Here is a 27,497-nt window from a genome sequence, read left to right on the forward strand (position 1 = left end):
AAACTCAGTCCAAAGATTAGTGTTAGAAGAAAAGGAATGAGAATGAATAGGAAGCGAAATTAATATTATTCTTATGTATTACAAAGAGTAGCACAGTTTGGTTTTCATGCTTAATTGTATTACTAAATATTATTTTCCCCAGTGTTATACTGAGATGGTTGGATTGTTCAATAAATATAATAGCAGTTATTAAAAGTTTCAGGTTTCATTTCAGTAAACTGATCTTTTAAGACTGTCATCTGAGATTTCTGGATTTCTACATGATCTCTGAATAGAACACAGTGGAACAAAAACATTATTTGTTTTCAGTAGAGGAAGGCATATAGTAAGGATTGGAAAAGGAATGTTCAGAAATGAGATTAGTGGCATTTTGGTTGCTGAAGCCAGTAAACAGGGATTATCATCCTCTTCCCACTCATCAAATGATAAATCTCATTATCACAGTGGGGATAACTTGCATCCCCATCTAGACCATGGATGCCATTCATCCAAATGCTGTGTTTACTTTTTTAAAAAGTTTACATTTGCAACCATTGCAAAAGTTGATGGAGTCTTGAGGGGCAGACAAAAATGGGGGGCGGGGCTGGATTAGGCCCTTGAACTGGAAGGTAGCCACCCCTGTCGTAAAACGTGTGAGTTAAGAGAAACCTAACAGACACTCACAGTCACTCTCGGATTCAATGCTAAGATGTTTTGTTTTCCATTTCATTCATATATATATATATATATATATATATATATATATATATATATATATATATAGTTTGTTTGATTTGGAATAAATTATTGTAAAACAGCACAACAATCCAAATTTAACGAACATTTATAACAGTTTGTAAAGTTAGTAACTATTCACAGAGAACAGAAAACATTAACAAAGTATGAGCAGCAAAAAAGGAGTTAGTCCATTAAATATACAAACTGAGGGTTCTAGATTGACAACGACTGAGATAAGGATAGAAGCACACAATGTTAGTACAAGATTTATCTTGAAAAATTGAAATCAACAATAGGTGAAAATTTTAAAATAAGATTTGAGAATATTCTAGCATCACAATAACATCAAGCTGTATATATACATAACAGCTGGATGATCCCATTTTGGAGCCAGATACCTTGATCTTCCATGGAATCAAACAACAGCAGGCACTAAGGCAAGACTGAGGGAGGCAGTCTAACAGACTAGACTGTTGAGTGAGAGAAAAAAGAAAGTGAATGAGTGGCAAAGAAAAGAGAATGAAAAACACACACACATAAAAAGACACAACAGACACAGTAAACATAGCAACAAGATAAACATAATTTCAGAAAGCAGAGAGGAGTTGCTATCTGAAGACATCAATTTTCCATGCAAGGAAAACATGCTTAAGTGATGAAGAGAGAGAGGGAAAATATCATACTAGTTTGTCGTGTTTTAATCAAAGGGTTTTTTAAATAATAATAATAAAACAAAAACAAAAACCAGCCAATTCAGTGGACTCACGATAGGAAAATATGCTTCAGTACAGGATGTCAGAAATGCTGCCTTGAATTAGGGCCATTTAGCACATTAAAAAGATGGCTCCACCCCAAACTGTCGCCACAGAAGTATCTGTGGGCAGTATGAACCAAATTACAGGAATATGTATGAAGTCAGTCATATTAACCATCTGATCTGATTTCCAGAAAATTTCTAGGGTCCCAAGTAGATGTATTTCATACAATCTACATCCTGATCCGGACTTGCAAAGGGACTGCACATTAAACCCTGAGAGACCTCCTTCTGTGACCACCTCAGGAAGGAGACACAGAGAAGGAAGGAACCTCCCCTCTCCCACCCTTGAGGCTAACACTTCTCCTAAATATATTACTGCTGTTTTTTGAACAAATATTCTCAGATACCAAGTTACTTCTCTGCAAATCCTCCCTCAGCTTCAGGCTTCCCACCTTCTCCACAATATTAGTTCTAGAGGGACCATAACAACGGCCTCACCAACAGTACATCTCACTGTGTCTTTGACTGAGGACTGATATCCACCAGTACATACCATATCAAAATAAAGAAAAGTGGAATATCACTCTAAGATAATTTTTATGGGAAGGTAGTTTTCAAGGAAAATGCCATTTTGCTTATAATATTAGGTAGTATTTCACTATAAATTAGCCCTCAGCAATTCTATAATCTCCTCATAATGCCACTTATTGAGTCAATTTTAATATTTCACTGATTGTGCAAATAACATATATAATAATTTCTCCTACACAGGAACAAATTGCAGGACTATTAAGAAATACTGACTTGCTGAGCACATTGCACTATATTTTCTGTTATAAATACTAAAAAAAATCATAGTCCAAAAACTAGCTAAGATAATTTTTTTGGATTTAAACCAATGCAGCTCTAAATACATTTACTTGAAAGTGAATAATACCATCTCAAGATCTTCATGCATGAATCCCACCCTCTCCAGGTGGGATATTGAAGTGCACACACTCATGGTTGAAGACAAACAGGGAAGGGGTGGAGTGAGGAGGCTATTGAAAAATGCATCACATCTGTGTTTGTTTATTTTTAAGTATCATTATGCAGCCTTTAACTTCAAGGTTAAATGAGCTAGAAGGGTGCAAACAACAACAACTTCTCATCCAAACAGTGCTGTCTTTACTGTTCAAGGATTTCAGTATCTTTGCAATAACCCTTTAAGGTAGGTAAGTATTGTTATATATTGTACACACATGTATGAGAACAGGGCCAGTGGTTGAGTGGCTGAGCACATACATATGCTATGAGTTCATAGCTGATCCTGAGAAAGGAAAGAAGATGGTGGATAAGGAGTTGATAGCTATGAAACACAGTGCACATAACAGATTCCTGCATAAGGGACAAGCATTACTCAAGTGGATACTATACAGAAATCACAATGAAGAAACAAATGCACAATTAGAACAGAGGGAAGGATTCAACTAATGAGTTCTGTCAGGGGACGCTCACACAAGGACTTCCACCTGCACACTCTGGTTTTCCTCCCTCTCAGGTCCCTGAAATTGTTCAGGGGCAGGAGAACCCCCAGAATAATGCATGGGGCAAGGAGAGACAGTGGGGAACGGTCCATCTGGCAAGCTGCAATGCTTGCACTGACAAAACATCTGACATAGTGCAATGTTTATTTCCTTCCAGAGAACCTAACTGCACTAAGTCCACTTTGAACACATCAAGCTTGCTTGAAATAAAATGCCTGAAATAAAATGTAAGGTGAACTCTGAACACTTTAAAAAACAAAAAAACAAAGCTAGTGTTCACAAAGGGATAATGGCTTTATTTTCTATTTGCTCATGAAAGCAGCAAATAGTAATATAACCGGTTTCAAAATCTGTACTTCTGCCTGCCAGAGATGTTTGCATTGCAATTTTCTTCTTTGAATTGAGCCACACTATAGGTGGTATTTTTAAAAACAGCGTAGCTTTAAAGGCCCATATTTTCTAAATATTTTGCACAGTTCTATTTTGCACTTCTATAGTTTTATGTTGATTTAATTTTGGCTTATATGTGCATTATACTACATTATTTCCTAGGGTGCTTGGTACCTCACCTTTTGTTCAATTTCTTCATAGTCATCGTGGTGACTTCCACAGATTGCACTGGAAGAAGATGAGAAAGTTGGGCCCTGAGAATAGTATTGAGAACTTCGATAGCCATCCCTTCGCAGCTTGTCACATTCTGTACATCATGGAGAGAGAGAAATAAAAAATAAACATTAGTGTTTTGGTTGCTAGATACCAAGGTAGGCAGCCTGCAGGCAACATGTGGTACCCAAACTCAATTCATGCAACCCCCTAAAACCCAGTGAGCTTCCTTCTGAGTAAATCTGCATAGGAGTTGGAATTCTAATTTGAGGTAAGGTAAAGGTAAAGGTACCCCTGCCCATATGGGCCAGTCTTGCCAGACTCTAGGGTTGTGCGCTCATCTCACTCTATAGGCCGGGAGCCAGCGCTGTCTGGAGACACTTCCGGGTCACGTGGCCAGTGTGACAAAGCTGCATCTGGCAAGCCAGCGCAGCACACGGAACGCCGTTTACCTTCCCGCTGGTAAGCGGTCCCTATTTATCTACTTGCACCCGGAGGTGCTTTCGAACTGCTAGGTTGGCAGGCGCTGGGACCGAACGACAGGAGCGCACCCCGCTGCGGGGATTCGAACTGCCGACCATGCGATCGGCAAGTCCTAGGCGCTGAGGTTTTACCCACAGCACCACCCGCATCCCTAATTTGAGGTAGCCGTGATGAAAACTGAAGCAGGGTATTCTATATCCTGCTTTCCACTTTCAACTTTAGTACATCCATCTTCAGAAAGGGTCATAGCTCAAGTTCCCAAATTCATAGGTCCTAAATTCAATTCATGGTACGTATCTCCAGGTAGAGCTGGGAATATCCCTAATCTGAAACCTTGGTGAACCATTGCCATTCAGAAAACACTGAGCTACATAGTCTGACTCCATGAAAGGGAGTTCCTTATGTTCCTATCTTTGGCTCTGTCTCCACCTATCATACAGGTATGTGCCCCCTGGCAGACTGCCCCTCCCTGGTGGAAAATGGGCCTCAACAAACCAACATATGCAGACTAAAGCAAAAAACTCTGGCTTCAGAGTTTCCACCAGGCACACACTTTCAAACCCACCTTTGCAACTGAATGAACAACAAACGTGTTACATATAAAATGCATGCTGACATTCTTTGAATATTAAATGCTGCTCCGAATTCCACATTTGTTTAGGCTGACTGGAACCCCACATTTATATTGCTGCCCGCCCCTTCCAGTTCAAAGACATTTCTGGGTTTTACCATAAAAAACCAGCATATTTTAATGGACATATTTAATACACAAATTATGCATATAATACATATTAAAGGTCATAGTCTCTGCTTCAATCTTGATTCTTTGGCAGAAGTAGACACCCCAGAGTCTTGAGCCATTTTGGAACCCAGGAGACTAAGTGTGACCTCTCCATTGTCACCCATACATCTCTCTACTCCAAAATGTAATTATCTATGGTTTATAGACTATAAAGTAGTCCTAGATTCAAAACCATCAAACGTTAATATATTACATGTCATCAGTAGACACATTTATATCACTTTATGAAAAATAGACTTAAGGAAACACAGTACGAACCCAAACTATGTTTTTCTTTGAACAATTTAGAAGGTAAAACTATATTTACTTTACACAGGGTAAAGGGAATGTGCTATCCTAAAAGGCACGTGTGCATTTACTTATTTCAAAACAGAAGTTGTCAAAATTGATGGAGAGAAATGGACAAACTGTGGTCTAGATTGACAGATGGCTGTCTACTGAACCATTTAGGTGGAAGATTGCTAGAAACACGAGATATAGGGAGAGAAGAACACTAGCGATAGGGGTCTTATTCACCAGTCTGGTAGACCCCCATAAAATGCTTTAAATCTGAGTAGGGGTGTTGCTCACTGCACAATCACCATCTGCTAAGCAGCTTTGGCAAAGACTACTAAGCCAACCTCCTTCCATGGGGTGAAGAAAACTAACATTTCCCCCCAATGGAGAACAAAACACTTATCAAAATAACAATCCTCGGCCTTCTTCAAAATAAATAGGAATTGCTGAGAAACTGATTCAACTGAAATAATATTTCCATGAAACTTCCAAACAACATACCCTGAATTTAAAATTAGATAAAAATCCTTATCATTACTGTAGCTGTTTCCCAATCGCTGTCTTCTGCCTTAATTGATATTCAATGAAATACAGCTAAAGAGCAACAGACGCTGGAACATAAGGGAAAAATGAAATCTTCAAGATGTGGATGAACATGCTAAGCTGCCTAGTCCAACTGTTACTTTTACCTTTCCAGAAAATCTGTCATGAGCACAGAGTGGAAAATATATTAAGCATCAATTTTCAAGAAATTAAATTGTATCTGTAAAATACAGATCGTATCATAATGCTACCATGATTCATACATACACATATTCTGAATAGTTTAAGCAAGGTTTATATATATATATTTAAAAAACTTCCATAACAGGTGCACTTCTTTTTTATAAAAAACACACCTGTGAATCAAATAATTTTTTTCCTGTTTAAATTCATAATATTTAATCTGAATTACACATCCAGCAGTATGAGCCAGTTCTTCCATTCACACTTGCAGAAAGGTATCAGCTAATTGGAACAAGTACAAAGAAGAATAAAGATGATCAGGGGCATGTAAAGTAATCCTATGAGGAAATAACTCAGAATATACTCTTGATCTTAGTCTCCTCCCTTAATTGCTGTGTTGTTTTAACAAAATTGTTACTTTGTGCATTTTAGTAATGTTTATTTGATTTTTATACATCTTAAACTGCTTAGAAACCTATTTTGGCATTAAGTAATTAATGGAATGCACATTGTGATATTTCCTCTACAAAAGCACACAACTACCATATAAGAATATCAATATTATATTTCAAAATAAATTTTCTGTAAGAAATGGCTGAATAGAAGTATATCCTGGAAACAGATATATCCTTTGGCTTTCCAGAAAGTTTTGCTCTTACAAGAACCTGAAGTCTAGCAAACTCAGACCCAATATTTCTGTAATTAAATTTATTCAGCAACTCTATTACCTAGTTCCATAGCTTTCCCCAAAAGCAAGAAATCACTGGTGAAGAAAAACAAATTAAAACATGCTATACGTCTATTTCTACAAACAGAAAGCTCTTTTTTTTTTGTCGAGATCAGGAATTGAATTCCATGTAACAAAGAGAGTTTTTAATTGCAGTGCTCTGAATAGAGTATAATGCCAAACTTCATGATTAAATTCAGAAGTGCAAGATTATGGCAGATAACCAGGTTTTTGTTTTCTCATCGCCTGAAATCATGTTACATGGTTACTTATCTCTTAAAACGATACAGAAAACTTGAGACGTTCTTGCAAAAAAGTCAGCAGGTTTCTAGACTTCAAAGTAATCTTTTGTTAAATAAAGACAGCATATAGCAAGTGATACAGAATATCTTAGCAGAAAGAATCTTTTACAAGATTACGATTATTATAACAAAGGATGCCAGAGGCTGTATGACCACCTAACAAAAGCAAAAAGGCAGCTATTAAAAGTCATACTGACTTTCTTTTCTTAAGGTACGATTTCTGCTTGTCTAAATTCAGGGGATTCGAACCGCCGACCTTCTGATCGGCAAGTCCTAGGCTCTGTGGTTTAACCCACAGTGCCACCCTCATCCCTAGTTAAGTATGTTAGCACATAATCCAAGGTATTCTTTTAGGTCCTCTTTATGCACACCTGTAGCCATGTAGTGCCTTGTGAGTTGTAGCAATCATGTATGTGGGAAAATTAGAAAAGACACATGATCCGGCCCTGTGCATGTGACTCCATAGATCAGACCATGTTACATCACTGCTGGTTGTGGGTGTCTGCGAAGCAGGTATTTAGTGCTACACCTATGCAACATTGGGTTTGGCACACCTTAGCTGCACTGGTTCAAGGGTTCCTACACACCTACACACACACACACACACACACACACACTTAAACTCCTGAATTTTTTGTGTTATGCAGCAGATCACAGGATTCCCTTTCAAACAAGCCTCTCTATTGCAGAGCTAGAAGCTGTTGCCTTTAAAAATCTGCAAGTTGGCATCATTAAAAACAAAACAAAGACAAAGCATGGCAAAAACAAAACAGACAGGACCTTTCTGTAGCATAAGGATCATGGAGATATTATTTAGGTTTCCAAGAGCAACTCAAAGAATAACATTTTGACAAGCCTAACACAGTATTCAACTAAGTGCTACTCAGAGTAGACTTATCAAACTTAATGAACATCACTATGCTAGGGCCATTAATTTCAGTGGGGCTACTCTGAGTAAAATTTAGTTGAATACAGTCGTATCTCTAGTTGCGGATAGGATCTGTTCTGGGGTGCCGTTTGCACCCCCAAAAGTCTGCAACTAAAGCAGTGCTTCTGTGCAGTTGCAGAGTGCAATAGAGCACTTCTGCGCATGTGTGAAGCACGCAGAACGCTTCTGCACATGCACAAAGCATGCAGAATGCTCGTGTGACGAAACCCAGAAGTATACACTTCTGGGTTTGCCGGGTTCGCAAGCCGAAAAGACGCAACATGAACCTAAAGCAACACAAGGTATGGCTGTACTATCCCTAGTGTGTTGCTCACCCTCCCCCACCCCGAAGGAGGAGGCTACTTATTAAAGAACTGGGTAGTTTTTGGAAAGGCAGGCCAAGACAGGGGGTGCAAAAAAGATGGAAGATAATCAGAATGGGAAGGAATTATAATTTTCCCTCGCAGCCCTAGGGCCAGTTTTCTGTCAGTTTGATATCTGAAGCTACTTATTCCTTCCTATGTTGTTTGTCAAATTCTAAGAGGCGTTGGGAAGGGTCTTATATATGACTTTCTGGTTTAACATACAAACGCTCAATATATATGAAGTAGTAGTGTGAATTACAAACCATTATAAAGTGCTTCCTTATATGGTTCTCATATTAAAAATCCAGGGCTACACTATGGCCTAATTCACATGTAACACTAACCCATGATTTAGCATTACATGCATGGGCAGGAATGAGAGAGGCTTTGTGGGGGTGGGGACAAGATGTGGCAGCCCTGCTACTAAACTTGCTGGGTATGTTCTGCCTCCACAGATAGAGGCAGTATGTTTCTAAATAACAGTTGCTGGAAACTGCAGGAAGGGGACTCGTGTTGCCCTCAGGTCCTGCTTGCAGGCTTCCCACAGGCATCTGGTTGGTCACTGTGAGAGCAGGATGTTGGACTAGAGAGGCCATTGGTCAGATCCATCTGGCTTTCCCATTCTTAACCCATGTTTTGAAGTTGGCTTGATTAGAAATCAACCAGAGTTTGTTTTAAAGGTTCTTTCCTTTTTGTGGAAATAAGTGCTACGCCATGATTTATGAAGGGATGGCTAACCCATGGCACTCCAGAGTTGTTGTACCTCTAACTTCCATTAGCCTTAGCCAACATGGCTTATGGTCAGGGATGATGGGAGTTGTAGTCCAATATCTGGAGCTTCACAGGTTAGCCACCTTCTTGCTTTAAAACTATGTGCAAAAATAGGGCAGGGGTCAACTATGTAGATGCACAACCAGGAGCCAGCATAATGAGTCCTGCTAGTGCAATAAGACTTCCTCTCTGTCCTCCTTCCATGCATCTTCCACCCCCTCTCTAAATTGGTTTGGGTGGGGACGGGAAGTGCTTGAAAACTCCCAAAACAGCATGGGAGATATTTCCCTTTAACAAGCTGAAATACTTGCACTGATAATAATAATAATAATAATAATAATAATAATAATAATAATAAATTATTTATACCCCACCCATCTGGCTGAGTTTCCCCAGCCACTCTGGGCGGCTCCCAATCAAGTGTTAAAAACAATACAGCATTAAATATTAAAAAATTCCCTAAACAGAGCTGCCTTCAGATGTCTTTTAAAGATAGGATAGCTGCTTATTTCCTTCACATCTGAAGGAAGGGTGTTCCACAGGGTGGGCGCCACTACCGAGAAGGCCCTCTGTCTGGTTCCCTATAACCTCACTTCACGCAGTGAGGGAACCGCCAGAAGGCCCTCGGCGCTGGATCTCAGTGTCCGGGCTGAAGGATGAGGGTGGAGACACTCCTTCAGGTATACAGGACTGAGGCCGTTTAGGGCTTTAAAGGTCAGCACCAACACTTTGAATTGTGCTCGGAAACGTACTGGGAGCCAATGCAGATCTCTTGGAAGACCTTGGAAGAGTGTGCTGTTGAATTTTTCCTGTGGCCCATTATGCACACATCCCTTGTCATTTTTATAACAGATGCACGTGTCAGTAAAAACTTTATTTTATGTAAATAACAGCAATGTGGCTGTTTTTAAACTACTCCACTTCTCGAACATGGAAAGCTTCTAACAACAGGTTGTAGCTATGAGGCACATGGAGCCGCAAACAGCTGGAGTGATGCTTCATTATCTTCCCCATGGACATTTAGTCCAGGCAATATATATATACCATATTTTTCGCCCTATAGGACGCACTTTTCCCCCTCCAAAAATGAAGGGGAAATGTGTGTGCGTCCTATGGGGCAAATGCAGGCTTTCGCTGAAGCCTGGAGAGCGGGAGTGTGTGTGTGTGTGTGTGTGTGTGTGTGTGTGTGTGTATATATATATACACATACACACACACACACGTATATACAAACAATCACATTGAACACAAATCACTGGGTGCACAACCCTACTCGGAAGTCTTAGCATCCAGTTACTTTCTAGTATTTGCAGCTGAAAAGATACACCTTCAAGTCAGTGCCATGCTGGATAGGTTTCAAGAGTCAAGAAGGACATGCAATTGCCAAAGGCTGTGACCTGCCTTGCTTTTTTCCATGATTAGCAGAGATAGACCATTTGGATACTGTACAGGAGTCAGATAAATACTCTGTTACTGCAGGGCATGGCTTAACCTTGAGGGCAGAAACTTATATACAGTTTTTACTTAACAGAGAATTAACATCCTTGATTACAGTCCTCTTTGTGGTGCAGCAAAAAAAAACCTGCTAGCACATTTGCAAAGCTAAGCAGGGTCTGGTATGATTTCAATTAGATGGGAAGGGGGTGCATGTTGCATTGCAGGGAGTTGGACTAGATGACCCTTCTACAATTCTATGACCCTATACAGTGCTTTAAAAATACATAGAATTATTCAATACTTCTTGAACCACCCCATGGGGATGTTCCTACAGTATCTGCCTTTAGTATTAATTGACAGAATTACTAATGGAATCAGACCAATGTTTCAGCTGATCCTGTATTCCATTTCTGACATTTGGGCACATTCAGTTCCTTCAAGAATTTTATATGTGTAAAGGCTGCATATATGTCCATGGTCTGAATATTTCATTTATACATTGTCCTTCATATAAAACCAAGCAGTTTACTATTTCATTTCTCTGAAAACCATAAATCACATTTCTTCCCCTTTATCTCAATAAAGAAACAATTTCACTAGAATTCCAGACTGGTGTAAGTCCAGAACTAAAAAGCCAGCTGGCACTTAGTAATTTCTGCTGGCACACTGATAAGCAAAGCAGATGGATCTGTATGGAACTGATTCCAAGTGGCCGGATGGGGGGGCAGCATCCAGACTAGAAAAAAAGAAAAAGGTAGAACAGCATATAGGAGCTGTCATTGTTCTGGCAGATGTCCGGAAGTAGGTAAAGAATGAAAACCTACTGGCAAGCATTTGTATGCCTGAAATGATCAGCTTTGCTAAATTCAGGTTGACTTCTTGGCCTAACTGTTCATGAGACTCAGGAGAAAGAAATTAGAAGCAGAGCCTATCTTTCATACAGCAGTCATTCTAGCACAAGATCTCAGTGGAATTTCAAAGCTTGTTTTGCTCACCAGGGACATTGCTAACAAGACCTGGGGGCCCAAGTCTACATGAAATAAATTTGCAAATGCTAATTCAGACCATCTTTCAGGTAAAGGTACCCCTGACCATTAGGTCCAGTTGCGGACCACTCTGGGGTTGCGGCGCTCATCTCGCTTTACTGGCCGAGGGAGGCGGCATTTGTTCGCAGACAGCTTCCAGGTCATGTGGCTAGCATGACTAAGTCACTTCTGGCAAACCAGAGCAGCGCACAGAAACACCGTTTACCTTCCCGTCAGAGCTGGGACCGAACAACGGGAGCTCACCCCGTCGCACGGATTCAAAACGCCGACCTTCTGATTGGCAAGCCCTAGGCTCAGTGGTTTGGACCACAGCGCCACCCTTGTCTTTTAGGTAGAAAGAAGCAAATACTGGCTCTTGCCCAACTTCAAATACCACCTGGGGACATAATGGAACAGCTCAGAAAACTCACTTCACACCTTATTTCATGTTCCAAGATGCCCACCAAAAGATGATGGTCTCACATATTGCCTGAAGGAGAGAAAAAGTGCACATATGCAGTTGTACGACTGATGTGACACCGTTTACCTTGACATCTGACTTAGACTGGAATTATCCAACCTGCCTCTCTTGACTTTAAACCTAGCTAGAGCCAGCAGCTAAGGGTATGGTGGTGGTGAGGAAAGAACAAGTAGATTGTAGCAGAACATAAATGCACATGCACCCGGTAGTCTTCAGGACCTTCATAACCTCTCATCTGTCGAAGTCTACACCTATCAGTACTCTGCTAAAATATATTTAAATTCTTCTATGTTTTATCATTTGAATTGATATGACCTGCCAGCAGCCTGTGTTCTGTTCCTAATGGGACTGTTGTTGCATAGAATCTGCCTAGCTACAAGCATCTCGACCGCACTGTATCCTACTGATCCATATGACGGGTTGGAAATTAATTATGACATTTGAAAGTGACATTTAGAATCTATCAACAATGCATACTATGGAAGAATAGACCAGCTGGCAACACAACTAGATTCTGCAGCTATCTGTATCATAACAGGACTTCAAAACACAATTCTCACTTAGATCCTGATGAAGGTTCTATTTTTGTATCACAGTCTAAATAAGGCAAGCATCAGCCATTGAGCCACACAAGAAGGCATTTGACTTAGAACAGGACCCATTTCTGCAGATAAAAACCCCTTATATCATCTGCAAAATTGAGTTATCACAAGGACTGTTTCATGTCAAGCTTAGTTTTAAAAAGATGTTAGAGAGAAACACCACAGCAGCTTTTGGACTGTTGCTGAAAAACAGCCAGCATGGACTATAAAACAGGTTCATGAACTTTATCAATAATACAGTTCAGTGTAGTTTTGGAAATGGAAACCCTTTTACTTTTTTTTACTGAGTCAGGAATTCCAACAGATGTACTGCCAGAGCAGATTAACTGAAATATGTTTGGTTTAACGGAATTTAGCTGATTTTGCCAATTTTGTCTGTGTGTGTGTGTGTGTGTGTGTGTGTGTGTACCTAAGAGGTTTACATAAAAACAATAAAAATGCAACAACATTTAATAAAATTTACCAGAAAAACCCTTTTAAAAAATGAAACAAAATGTTACAAATAAAGCAGAGGAGCATACAAACAAAACCATTAGAGTCAAGAGTTCAGGAAAGCTTGAGTAGGCAAGTAGGTTTTTAAGAGATGCTTATTCTTCTTCTATCATTACATTCCCAAAGGCAACAGGAAATTAGTTGTCCACAGAACAGTTTACATGCAAATGGCGTAACTCAACTATATATATATATATCAGTTCTGCAAACTAACTGACTTTGATGTACATGTGAGAACCAAGCATGCAGCCAGGACTCTGCCACATGGCTAAGAAGAAATTCACCTTTTTGGTTATCAGAGTTCCTGCTGTTTCCAAAATAGCTCTTTGTACCACTATCACAATCTTTCAGATGTAACATCTCTTCATCTCTGTTCAAACATAGGGGGGGGGGGGCCCACAGGCTTATCACAGAGTGCTGTCCATTTGAGACCAAAACTGTCAAGCATTATTCAATAGATTCCAATGAAAGCTTCTGCTTACACACTGGCCACCTTTTTGGCCCAAATGTATTCAAGTGAAGAGAAAGTGGCAGCCAATGGCAGATTCCTTTTTCAAATCACATCACACAGGAAGACACTCATCTAGAATTATCTGCAACAGAATTGTTAGGTCGGTCCTGCTCAGAACAATTTAAGAAGGATATTGACAAGCCCAAACATGATGATCAAGGGTCTAGAACCCAAACCTTATGAGGAAAGGTTGAGAGAGTTGGATATGTTTAGCCTGGAAAAGAGGAGACTGAGAGGAGATATGATGGCCTTCTTTAAATATCTAAAGGGCTGTCATATGGAAGATAGAGCAACAGGTTCAAGTTACAAGAAAGGAAATTCTGACTAAATATCAGAAAGAGCTTTCTGACAATAAGAGCTGGCAGCAAAACAGAATCCCTCGGAAGGTGGTGGACTCTCCTTCATTGGATATTTTTAAGCAGAGGTTGGGTGGTCATCTGTCATGGATGCTTTAGTTGAGATTCTTGCATAGCAGGATGCAAGCATAGCAGCATATATGACCCTCGGGATCCCTTCCAACTCTACAGTTCTGTGATTCTATGAAATGACTTGGACAGAAAGCCATAAATAGTTTTGTGGGTATTTTCTTTTAAAAAATCTATTTCAGTTAACAGCAAAAGGGTCAGGCACAGGCCTTTCTTTTTTGTCTTTCAGCTTGCAAAATGTAGAGATAAGCAGGCATGACTGAAGCAATCGCGATTTATCATCCACAAGTGTACTAAGATTACATCCCCGTAGAAATCCAAATTAGCCCAAGACAAATGGAGATAATCACATTGAGCGCTCCCCAGTGACAGCCTGTTAACAAATATCATTTGTAATGCCTGTTTCAGCTTCATGCCACTGGAAAGCCTGTTGGGTTCCCTGAGTCATGCTGATAGCATCTTTTCAACCACTTTCCTTGAATTTTCTCCTTTAGAGAATGGTGAGAGAATAAGATAAAGGATGTGCTTAAAAATGGTAATGTATTATACTTTCAACTTGGATTTCCAAAGTGTTCCTTCTCTTCTCTAATCTTTGGATTTTTTTTATTTTAAGCATTCAATCAGCTTGTCTGCGACGCTGAACAAGGGATGAAAATCACATAGCAGCTGTGTTGTTGAAACAAAACAAATGCGTGCACATTTAAACCAGCACATTCTAAATATTCTTTGTAGAAACAGGAACAGCAGACAGGAGCTAGAAATGCACTGCATACAAGACTAAACAAAACCGTGCCATTTCTCCTGACAAAAGTAAGAGCCTCAAGTAAGCTGCTACAACTAGCAGCTTATCCCATTCTACCACTAGGGTCCAACATCTTACTGAAGTTTTCCTCAAAGATCATTTCAGACCACAGATGCTCTTTTTATGTATAACTAGTTTGTGCAATACTGCTCTGCTTACTTGAGATTCCTAGCCATTCTCTCCAAGCATGTACTTTTGTGAGCAACTATTATCATGTGAGGTGAGAGAATACAGAGCACAGACATTTCCACTTAGGAAATTTTTTCATACTATAATTATGCAGAAGCGGATGACTGTGAACAAGCAGAGGTTACAGCAAAGCAAACTGGAGACACTATGACCTGGGAGGTTATCTCCTGTACACGACAGTTTACAGCTAGTCCTAGATGGAGTGGCACTCCATTTTAAAGACCGGTCCCGCTCTCTTGAATGCCACATGAGGGCCAGAACACATTTTCTCAGCTTTGTCTGGTACATTAACGGCAGTCTTTTCTGAAGAAACCTCCATGTGGCTCTATGTGGGGCTGCCTTTGAAGATAACTTTGAAACTTCATCTGGTTCAAAATGCACCTGTCAGAGTCCTGACAAGGGCATGTCATTTGGACCATGTAACACCATTATTATACCAGTTGCACCGATTGCCAGTGCCCTCTTGAGCCCAATTCAAAATGTTAATTTTATAAACTAAACAGTTTTTGAAGGGCCACCTGTATCCATATTATCTGGTTCACAAGTTAATTTTAGCAACCAAGGCCAACTTAGGGCAGTGAGTTTGCCAGGAATGACACAGGAGACCTTTTCTATGGTGGTCCCATGGCTCTAGAACCCATTAACAAAAGGTGAAAAGGGTGAAAAACAAGCATAGTATTTTAGCTGCAGTTCATTCATTGTCAGCTTTGGATTCTTGTTATAAAAAAAAGTGTGCCACACATTCCGTTATTGCGCCCATAACTTCGGTTTAAGGTGCCATTTAGCTCCTAGCTTTCAAATCTCAGTTTCTAACACTGTGCAGGTCACAACTATTGAATCTAGTTAAATTTTTTGCCTACATACTTCACAGCCAGCAGAATGTTTTTGGACTAAATGCACAACTATAGTTCAATAGATTCCATTTCTCAGCATGGAACCAGCAACTATTATGTATAAAATATATTCTTTAAGATTTTCATTGCATAGGACTCCTCGCCAATTCTTCAAAAAAGCATTTGAAAGACAGACATTTTCCAAAGCCAGGTGCGTATGAACTGTGAATGGCTTCAAATAGTTAAAAACCATAAAGAATAAATGGGTATAGCTACCAGCGCTAGCAAACAGTCTTGATTTTATTTTCTCCCTTGGAAACAAGGCAGCCTAGCTTAACCATGCTGCCTCTTGCCTATCTTTTATTTCATTATTCTGAATTGATATAATTTTCACATCTCAGGATCAACATAAATCCAGGGCTAAAACTGTTACTCATATTAAATGGTTCCCTTTTGCTTAACAGGCCATTAATTGAACATATGATTAATACATAAAACAAGTAATCTTCTCAGCAGAAATTAACCACCAGCGAGGGATAACCCATATTTCTCATCAACATATTGATCCAATGAATCATAGGAAAAACAAAGCCTGAGCAATAACATGTTATTCTCTGTATAAGATTAGGGAAACATGTAGGAAGGTCTGCTGATTTATCTTTTAATTTGTTTATTTTACATGCTAACCAGATGTCTTCTGGGATTTAATTCAAACACTTAAAGCATTGCTTCCTAAGCTATGTCTGGTACCAGGACAGTATAGAAACACATCTCCAACCTTAGTCTGCAAAACCAATGCACCAATAAGCTGGGATAACTAATGAATCATCACAGATACTGGGGCCCTGCAGCAACAAAAGCAATGGTATATATGAATGCACTGATGATGGAGAATCAATATTTACTGAAAACAAAAGAGCCTGCAAATTTTACATATATAGGTCTGAAACCGACCTCTGGTTAAAATTAAAACCTTATGCAAGCAGGAACAAGCATAAAAGCTAGCTATTATCTTGTATTTTACATTGTTTCTATGGTTATTGATTAGCCATCTTGCCTCAAAGGGAAGCTGTCATTGGCAACCTCTCCCCCTCTATTGAACATACCTCCATATCACCCAAAAACGTATGATTTAAAATAAAAAAACCCAAATCAGGTTAAATGCATTCATACTTTCTATGAATTATTGGATTAACCTAGCTTGAGTTATTTTTACTAATATATTTCAGACACTTTTGAGAAGAAAGGACAGAAGCAGTATGCACTCTGACCTATATATATTTACTGACCTAATATATTTTTTCAGCACTTTACACCTGAACTCTAAAATCAGAATATTCCAATGTCAAAAGTTTAAACTGCTTTGTTTGATTCCACATGTTCCATATATCAGAGATTGTCCTGAAACTTGTAATCAGCAGGATGGGTTCAATCTCATTTCTAGTATGGCTCTTCAGACTTTCTTTTCCAGCCTCCTCTTCAGCTACAGTTGGAACTTGTGATGCTATTATTGCGTCTGGCTGAAACCAACTAGAGCTGCACGTTGCATAAATAAGTTTTATGGAGACCACTTTACAGCAGGAAGAGTATAATCATCTGAAACACTGGTGTGATATTTTCTTCCCTCTTTGACTTGTTTAGTTCCTTGATAAAAGTACAAGAGGTCACAGGGCTGTGAAAGCAGGCAGATGCAAGCAGGCACATAGTTTTACTGCTAAAGGAAAAATATGTAATGATATGGTGTGTTATTATTGTCAACTTCCTACCTCGTAGTACCGACTTCAGGTTCAGCTTGGCTTGGCGGTGCAGATCCTCTACACAGGGTGGCCTTGAGGTGGGTAGAAACACATTCTCTTGTTGATGCCAGGGTGCAGTGTAATGGACTGTCCATCTGCTCTCTTCATCTAGATTGGAGACAGCTGTAAATAAGAGAGAGTCAAATTAGAAAGGAATGCTGCTATTAACCTGAAGTTATGCTCTACAACAGGAGTGGGGGAGAATTTTGCTCTGTCGGATCAGATATCAGCCCCCTCCCCATGGCCTATGTTTAGCAGATGGGTAGGGTAACACACCTGTCAATCATCTGATGTCATAATGATGAGAGGTGATTGACAGGTGGGCTCTCCTACCCCGCCTGTCAAAGGTTGTCCGTTGTTGGGGGGAGGGGAGAATAAGTGACTTCAAAGCACCACACAAGTATTGCAAATAACCCTGCTCATCAACAGGCTTTGATTCCTCGTTCAGCTATGGGCAGAAACTTTAGTGCTTTATTTTTCTGCAGAAAATTTTACATTACGTAAGTTCATTATTAGGCAGTTTCCAAGTTTTTAGCTTTGTTTCTCACATACAGGAAAAAGAAACATGAAAATTAAGATCACTCTCTGAAGCATCAGGAAAAAATCATGGTGCAACTTACTCTAATTTGCACGTGAAAGTTTTCCAGAAACAATTCCATTTCTAATTTTCTCTGAAAGCTTGTATCACTGGATAAAAGACATTGGCCCATACTGAAAGCTCTACAAAATACAAAGCTCTCAGCATGACACATAGCAGGACTTCCAGTGCTGAATGCATGGGAAGGGAGGATCACATGGGAGACAGTGGTCCTTCAGATATCCTGGTCCCAATCCATTTACGGATGTGTAGATGAGAACCAGAACTCTGAACTGTATTGTAATCAGAAACAAACTAGAAGCCAGTGCAGATGGAAGAGAAGTGGAATGAAATGATCTGTAAAGTAATAAATCAGTATTATCATTGCTTTTTGCACCAACTGAAGTTTCTGAATACAGTGGTACCTCGGGTTACGTACACTTCAGGTTACATACGCTTCAGGTTACAGACTCCTCTAACCCAGAAATAGTACCTCAGGTTAAGAACTTTGCTTCAGGATGAGAACAGAAATCGTGCTCTGATGGCGTGGCGGCAGTGGGAGGATCCATTAGCTAAAGTGGTGCCTCAGGTTAAGAACAGTTTCGGGTTAAGAACAGACCTCTGGAACGAATTAAGTTCTTAACCCGAGGTACCACTGTAATTTCCAAAGCCCATTTAGACTTTGTTAACAGTAATCCAATCTGGATAGCAACAGCATAGCGCTGACACCTCAGTTCAGGGCAGCCCAACTTTTCATACCAAGTAGGTCACAAGAATACTTCAACAGGGCACCCATGGACCATACACTGCCTTCTATCATGGGGGTGGGGGAGGCCAAAATTTGATGCCCAGTTCCACTCATCGCACTGCCTTCCCAAAGCAAGTTAAAAGGTGCCACGCTCTGGGAAGGTGTGTGGCTCTCCTGCCCACTAGAGGAGAACCAGCAGTGGCAGCTTCTGGCGTGATCTTGCCCACACCTCACAATATCTTGCTGTGCCACATGACCCAAGGAAGGGGGGCTTTGGTGGAAGCAAGGTAGTGTTACACTTTCCCGTTTCACCTCAGGTGGCAAAATGGGAAACATCACCCCAGATCATTACTATAAGTTTTGTTTCTTATCTGTATAATGGGTTCTTACTTGTGGCCTGCTTATACTAAAAAAGGTGTATAGTGGGTAACTATGATAAAGGTATGAGGAAAGACTTAGAAGAGAAATGAAAAGGATGCTGCTAATACTGTAATTTAAGGAGAGGAGTGCAGTGTGGTACTCAAAATGTCGCAGTTAATTAATTTAAATAGGTCTCCCACTTAGTTGGAATACCACCCGCAATTTCTAAATCTAAATGCAGTAAGTAACCTGGGGTGCATTCCTAATGTTGCATTATTATATTTATATAGCAAACTGCAAAAACAGAACAGTGGCATTTTTGCTGCCTTCAGATGACATTTGGGTTTCTTGTAGAAGTTCTTCCTTTCTACCCTCATATTGTCCCATACCACCTAACAGAAATACCTGGAAATATTTGTGCCAAATTAAAGCACACATATGCTTGCATCACCATGGTCAATTTTTAGTAGCATTTTGCCTTTTTCTGTAGTGGCCATAAAGGAAAGTGATAAGTGTGTCAAGGAGGGGAGATCTGTATTATCACCCAGGCAGTATTTGGCCTTCAGCCCACATGTTGTTCTCTTTGCTCTTAGCTCTCCCAAGCACAAACCTTACATCTGTGCTTCCATGCCCCCCCCAAAGCACTTGTTAAGTTTATGTGAACTTACCTAAGACCATAGTTACTACCTCACTGCCCTGCCTGATTTTCATTGCCTCTTAGTTGCTCATTACTGAGACCATATCCCTTTATTGCCCTGAATTGAGAGATTTTTCAACTTTATTATTTGCCTTGTTAAAACAGCACTACCTCTGCAAAGTCCAAACTGCTCAAACATTTAGATATCAGGTAAGGGGGTTCTTAACCACATGTAGGATGACTCAAGATGAGAGGCACTTGCGAGACTGAGTCAATGTCTCCTGCTATTGTACACAATGGTCACAGAACATGCTCCTACACAATAAGAGTTCTGTATGCTAAAGAAGTATGCAGGTAAATACAAAAACATTTTATAATGGAAAAAAATCATTGCCTTTTGCCACAGTGAGCCAACTGTATGTACTAGTTCTTATGTATTATTTGTGCCTGCTATATACATTCTATATCTAAGTACAAGTCCCTCCTTTATGAAGAGCATGAACATGACATTGTTGCCCTTGGAGCTCATCAAGCACATCCTCAGCAGGATGCGCTTGAGGAACTCTTATGGGCACCTACATTCATTACACTGAAAATGATCAGGAACATTTTATGCGGTAAGGTAGATAATGCTGACATGATACAGGACTGTCTTTGCTGTCCTTCCTAATCAGAGGTCAAAGTCTAAAGATAATGAACAGAAAATGCTATCGTTCCCAGCCTTCCAGAAAAAAATTAAAGCTGTATTAAACTACTGCCAGGGATAAAATAACTTACAGGGAAGGTGACAGATGCTACATGCAGAATTATCTTGAACCCCCCCCCCCCGCCCCCGGCCAAATAAGTACCTAGGACTCTAGGCTCTTAACCCAAATTTTGTTTTGGGCAAGAGGAAGGGTATCGTTGTTAACAGAAAATATGGTAGCAACTTAAAGAACGATCAGCTTGCTGTTCAAAACTGTTCCAATAATCATTCTGGGTGTTAGTAGAAAAAAATGTTTTGTTGCAAGTTTGCACCAGTGCAATAAAGCAAAGGATCCAGACGGAGGTTTCTGCCTGTAGCTGGCTCTGAATGTCCACAATAGTTGGTGCAGAAGAGGGCTCAACAAGATTTTAGCTGGATAAACATTACAGCACACAAATCTACTACCTGCATCAAGTTACCTAAACAAAAGCTTTAAGCTCTGCAATGATTTTATTGCATGAAAGGGGCCCCTACTTTTCTCAGGAAGACCAAAGAAAATTAGCAGACTCGGGATTCAAAAGTTTACAACAACAAAAAGTGCAGGTGCTCAGCAGTTTCCTTTAAAGAAACTGCTTCTACACCCTCCAAAGTATGGCAAAGTAAAAATGCTATGCAATTCAATAAATTAAAGCACATTACTTAAAATTTGTGCAACATGATTTAGCTTTTCTACAAAATATCTAAACAGATTTAAAAGCCACATTTACTTACTCTTTTTCTTGAAAAATTTGATTAACGATTTGAGCTTTGTATTGATAAACACCACCATTTCAGAAAAGCCTGCTGTGTTCCTGCAGTTTGGATCCCATAGAAAGCAAGGGTACAATGCAAGAAACTAATTTCCAGAGCTTCCCCAACAGTCCTTGCAACCCTTACTAACTTTTTGCCTCCTGCTTCCACCCCTCCCCCCTTTTGTTTCTTCTTTAAGAGCAAGCTCAGAGTTGCAGGGAACGTCCTAGCGATTAAAAACCATTAACAGTCCTTGAACCTGAAAGCTTCCTTCTGAAACATAATGCGGGTGTCTGCAACAGCCAGTTACAACATAGAGAGTGCGGGGGGGGGGGGAGCCAATCTTTGTTCATGTTTGCATGGAAGCAAGATGGAGATTTCTGCTTCAGCATTCATTCATTCATTCATGCGTGCATGTCTCCCTCTCTGTCCCCTCCCCCTAGCAAATAATCAACAGTTTCCCCCTCCCTTTCCTACCACGCCAGGTTGTACTCCACAAAGAAAGATGAGTAATTTTAAGTGATTTCCCTTGCCATTATTCTCAAAGGATCTTCAAAATCCTCCACAGGACACAATATGAAGTGGATGCTTTCATGGCCATGCTTTGTATAACCCTCTCCGATGAATATACAGAATTTAACTTGCCTGTGACAGTGAGACTTTCAACTATTGCTTTCCAAACCTGCCCCCCTCTTTCCCAACATTTATGCTTAGCAAGCTCTTAAGGACTGCATTTTAATTGTTCCCAACATGCAGGGACGGGGGTTTCCTTCACATCACCTTGCTTTCGAGTCATACATCTCCTCCCCCCCCCCCTTTTCCCACCATTAACTACAAATTTGGTGGCAAAGAAGAAGGGTAACACACACCATCTTTCTTTCTTTCTTTCTTTCTTTCTTTCTTTCTTTCTTTCTTTCGCATGCTTTGTTAAAGCTAACTTAAAGGAAGCTATGAAAAAGTACTTTAATTACTAAGCCTATATGACTTAACACGTTACCTAGACACGTAAGTAAAAAAAAATCTCTTTCACGGGCTAGGCAAAGAGCCTTTGTAATGAAAACATCTATCTCCTTCCATTAGAAATGATTTACAATATTTGGAGAAAAAATGCTAACTACAGCATCAATGTGCTCAGCAGGGCATGCCTGCAAGAGAATGCTGAGGCTCAAGAAGTCAGCCTGCCCTTTCAAAGGAAGGCTAAGCAATGTCTTGGCTTGACATTGAAAAGAATTCTCACTTCTCCAAAGAAACCCCAACAGCAGGGGCCTGCCTGCCCAGTCTTTTCCAAAGGAGGCCACATAGGTTCAGATCTATGGAGTAGCACATGCAGAAGGAGGTGCTCTTGGGAAACATTCCCAGCCTCAGTGGATTTTTCAAAAATCACTGGTACACAGAACAAAAAATAAATGCATAAACCTTTTCTACAAGAGGACATCTAGGAGAAATAAAAATAGTTCTGTTTGACAATGTTGTGTGTTCTGAAGGGTCTGAAAATTGAACGCAGTTTTGGCATTTAATGTCACAAACTACTTTTAGCATAAATTAATGGGAAGTTAGCTTCAGGAAGTGCACTCCTCAAAACCCACTGACTACCCAAGATCATTTGCACACATTTATTTGATTGCCTGGAAAGGATTTCATCTGGTTGAGCATCACTGTAGAAGTCAAACATTATAAAAGCACACGGATTCATTGGCCCCTGTCACTAGTCTATGCAGCACAAAAAACGGGAACTTTATGCAGGTCTGAATATGTTTTAACCTTAAAGAAATGTAACATTCCATTAACTCAAAGACACGTATCAAAACATACAAAACAAACAGGATTATAATATTGCTAAACAGTAAATAATAGGTTCTAGGCAAACTTAAATGATATCAATCAAAATAATGATAAAAAACATATACAGTGGTACCTCGGGTTAAGTACTTAATTCGTTCCGGAGGTCCGTTCTTAACCTGAAACTGTTCTTAACCTGAAGCACCGCTTTAGCTAATGAGGCCTCCCGCTGCTGCCGCGCTGCAGGAACACGATTTCTGTTCTCATCCTGAAGCAAAGTTCTTAACCTGAAGCATTATTTCTGGGTTAGTGGAGTCTGTAACCTGAAGCGTATGTAACCTGAAGCGTATGTAACCCGAGGTACCACTGTATATAAAAACAGCTGTATTTGTCTTTCCTCATTTATATGGAAGATTACCATCTAATCTTTGGCATGCAACTCCCTCTATGCTGAAGGAATACTTCATGAATAGTTTTCTCTATGCTGGTTTCAGAAGCACTATCATGAAGCAAGAAGACTAATATTTGCATTAAATGAGGCTGAATCGCCTATGCGCCTTGTTTGCTAAATCACAGGTAGAAGATTAAGAAGCTAAAATCAGAAGTGGTACACTTAAGCCACATTGTTCTAACAATGTACTCTGAAGGAATGGACTTAGACCAGAGTTCAAATCCTTGACTTCTTAGCTGTAGGAACACACTTGTTGAGTTGGGGGGCAATTCATCTCCGTGTGCAATTTTCATTATCAACAGGCATAATAGCAACCTTTCTTACATGCTACTTTGGAAAATGAATGCAACAAGGCCACAAAGTATGTATGTATGTATGTATGTATGTATGTATGTATTTATTTATTTATTTTTACAATATTTGCTAGAGAGAAAAGTATGTGACCCAGCACTAGATCGGATTATGTGCATAGCTGAGCAAATGCTCAGGAGGAAGAAGATCCTCTCGTCCTTAACTCTCTATCCTGCTATCAAGAAAACAGTAACCCAGTAACATAAATAATTCCAAGATGGTGCTGTGGGGGAGAAACCCTTGAAAGGGGCCAAAGGGTCTGGGGAATGTGAACGAAACACACTGAATCTTTGAAGGTATGCTCACCATAATACTCTCCTATCAGTAAAATTAACCATTTGAGATGAGATGTTAGAACAGACTGTTTCTATTCAGCTGTACAGATGTTGTCATTACCAAAACTTATCTCAGCTGTTAATTACAAATGCAATGCTGCTAGTTTTAAGGATTTGTGCACGTTACAAAGAACTGCTTGACATTTCAGGAGAGGCATAAGTGGTCAGTTTTATGTGGTGTGCCTGCAGCATGCATTCCACCCATCCCCCCAGCCCATTGTATTGCCCTCTTTGAATATATGTTTCCAGTTGACCTGGTCCATGACAATCAGAATCACATTAAAGGATTTTAGCCATGAAACAACTGGAAACATCCTTCCGCCCTCCTCAAATTAAGCTACAAAGACTCCTTAGGAATCGTTCTTGCACTATGTAAAGAATTTGAAAACTTTTATACTATCTATTGCTGCTGTTCAAAACATGATTCCGAATATGGTTTTAAAAAGTAACATGAATGACATTTTAGAATGCAATTTTACAGAAAGAGTTCAAGGGTGAAGACATTAACCGAATGTTCCTGAGTTATCTATTCATCACTAATCAACCAGTCTAGCCCCAGTGATTCTGAAATTAAATTCTATTAACCTAACTGCTGGATTCAACCTTTTCTAAATTTCATGGAAGGCTGTTCCAAGGTTTAGTCAATGCTTTATCAAAATAGATACATACTATAATACATACTATGAAGTCAATAAAGTTGCATAATTGGCCAATCCCAAAACACCAGTGGTGGAAATCTCAGAAAATCTACGTTCCCAAATCCATGGGGGGGGAGAGGGGAATAAGGAGGTGTGTTCAAACATTAGAAGTCTAAAAGAAAAAGTCCTCCCCACGCCAAAAAAAGAAGACACTGATAACAGACAGACATCTGTGCTTTTTCAGTGTGTCTGGCAAATGGAAAAACAGATCTACAAATTAAGGCTGAGAGCCAGTGTAGTGAAGTGTAGGAAGGTCACACGAGTGAAAACAGCACTCAACCATGAGGTCTGCTAGGTGACCTTGGGCCAGTCACTATTTCACAGACAAACCCACCTCACATGTTTCTGACGAAGATACAATCAGAACTATTTGCAGCACCATGACCTCCTAAATCAAAAAATCACATGTATACTTATCTGAGAGTCAGACTCAGTGAACTTACAGGGGCTTTCAATTTTGCTATATATTTAAAAGATTTTATGCTGCGTGTACATAAAAATGTTTAGGTCTTCGAAAGGCTCTTTACAAAGCAAAAGCATTTGCCAGGTTGAGCAAGAAGCCATATGAGGGACTAAAAACAGGCACATTTCACTTGGCATAGGTGCATTTATGTCCATAGATTCCCTAAACACATGGAATGATACAGCAAAAGAAAACTATTTAAGGGTATGATCCTAGGAAACACTGAACCCCTTCTCTCATGCGGGAGGTTGCCAACTTTTAGTACTTTCAAGAGCTCTCTTTCAAAGTCTTTAGAAATTACACTTCCTTCCATTAGTTCTGTGGCAAGAACCTAAAAAAAGGGTACAAAAAAGTCATCGAGCCCTGCACACTTATGCTCAGATTCAATTAACTCAATCAACCTGCTTCACTGGGATATTGCCATCAAATGGTTCTTCTACAAGAAGGAATGATAAATAATTTATAAATTATGAGGCATTCTTCTCTCCTTTCAAACCAGCCAGGCTCAGCCATCCCCTGGCATTTTCCTCGAGAACAAAAGTGACTTCCCACCACAAAGACAGTCCCGAGAGGCAATGAATTCAGCTGCCCTCCCATCTTGAACTCAGCTCACTCACAATGGTCTCTTTCAACTCTGCAATCTCAGCCTTCCTGAATCTTGATACTTCTCTGGTTACTAAGAAGTGATAATTAAACTAAGGATCCAGAAAGGAATAAGAAAAAAAGTCCTATTTTACTCTTAACAGCTGTAAAGGAAAGGAAAAGACCTGTGCACCACTTAATCCAAAGTGAGAATTATGCATAAAGTGGGGCTTTACAAAGATTATTAAGTAGGTAACGGCAGCTCCCTCATTATCCATGCACACAGGAGACTAGAAGACTCCAGGAAGGAGGTTGGGAACTGAGGAGCAGAAAGGAGACTGTGAAGAAACAATGAAGCATTAAAAAAAATAAAAAGGGAAAACAGAGCTTATTATGACAATCTTGTTTAGACCACAACATAATAAATATTGATTAGCTCTTTCCCCTATTTTCTAATTCATTATATCTCTACCATTAAGAGCTACCCCCACAAGCACCACCAGAACAAGGAACAGGGTTTTGTGGAGTTCAGATGCTAATAAGGATCTCAGTTTTGCGTTTCACCAACCCAAGCCTTTGGGATAGGAAATGGAACAAACAAACAAACAAACAAACAAACAAACAAACAAACCCTTGTCCCATCCACCCCTGAGCCAAAACAAATGCATTTTGGCTCAAATGTGGAAATAATTTATATGTCATAAACTTTAAATCTGCCCTACATTCAGTAAATGTTAGCTCACCAAACATACAGACTATCTTGTATAAATTCCAAGCCTTCATAGTAACTTTGTAAGTTTCAGGACCAGTTCACATCACCAACGAATCAAATCTCCCTATCTAATTTGGAATCAGATTAATTTGAAGAATATCTGCTGGATGTTCAAATTAATCCAGTTTTAAACTGTGCCAAGTCTGAATCAGCACAGAGCTCTCTCTGTTGTGAACCTGTGCCACCTGCCCAGAGCCTTTGCTTGCCATGACTGTCCTCTCTGAGATTCCTTCATCTTTTTCCATACTTATCAGAGTGGCAGGGTTTGTATTCATAGTAATCATCTGGTTGTAACTGCTACTTCAAGCATAGCCAACAGTATCCAGAGTAACCCTACTGTTTGGGCAGGCCTTTGGAACTTTAATTTTTTTCACCACCCAGTTTATTAAAGCTTTTAATTAAGTTATTATTACAGTTTTGTGCAACGAAGCTGTCTTAGTTCCATAGTCAGCTGAAATCCTGATTAAAAACAGGTCAAGAAAGGAGGTTATCCAATAATGCCTAGAATTGTGCAGCAACTATATTCCCAATTTGTTTTCCTAAGAAGGAACATAGGTTGAGACTGTCCACTAGGAAAGATGAAGAGTTCAATCACTGCCTCCTTAACAGCAGGATGGACATTTTCCTACTCATGATACCATTACTTGTGTCCCCCTGAATTTGGAAACATTTTCTCCATTGGCTTAATTTGTTG

At 39.8% G+C, this 27,497-nt stretch overlaps 1 protein-coding gene across 9 annotated transcripts in view; it reads right to left on the minus strand.

The window, feature by feature from the left end:
• The window catches only part of NHSL1 (NHS like 1), a 137,709-nt gene that overhangs the window by 23,892 nt on the left and 86,320 nt on the right, over positions 1-27,497 (minus strand). For 8 of the 9 annotated variants that reach the window (XM_053382034.1, XM_053382039.1, XM_053382041.1 and 5 more), the window contains 2 exons: positions 17,547-17,699; positions 3,570-3,697 (listed from right to left, as the gene is read on the minus strand). In XM_053382034.1, coding sequence (XP_053238009.1) covers positions 3,570-3,697; positions 17,547-17,699 — 281 coding nt within the window. Of the gene's footprint in view, positions 1-3,569; positions 3,698-17,546; positions 17,700-21,354; positions 21,664-27,497 lie in introns of those variants that run through there. The other variant, XM_053382042.1, reaches the window with a different exon arrangement.

The sequence above is a fragment of the Podarcis raffonei genome, chromosome 3 (genome assembly GCF_027172205.1).
Source record: "Podarcis raffonei isolate rPodRaf1 chromosome 3, rPodRaf1.pri, whole genome shotgun sequence".
NCBI lineage: Eukaryota > Metazoa > Chordata > Lepidosauria > Squamata > Lacertidae > Podarcis > Podarcis raffonei.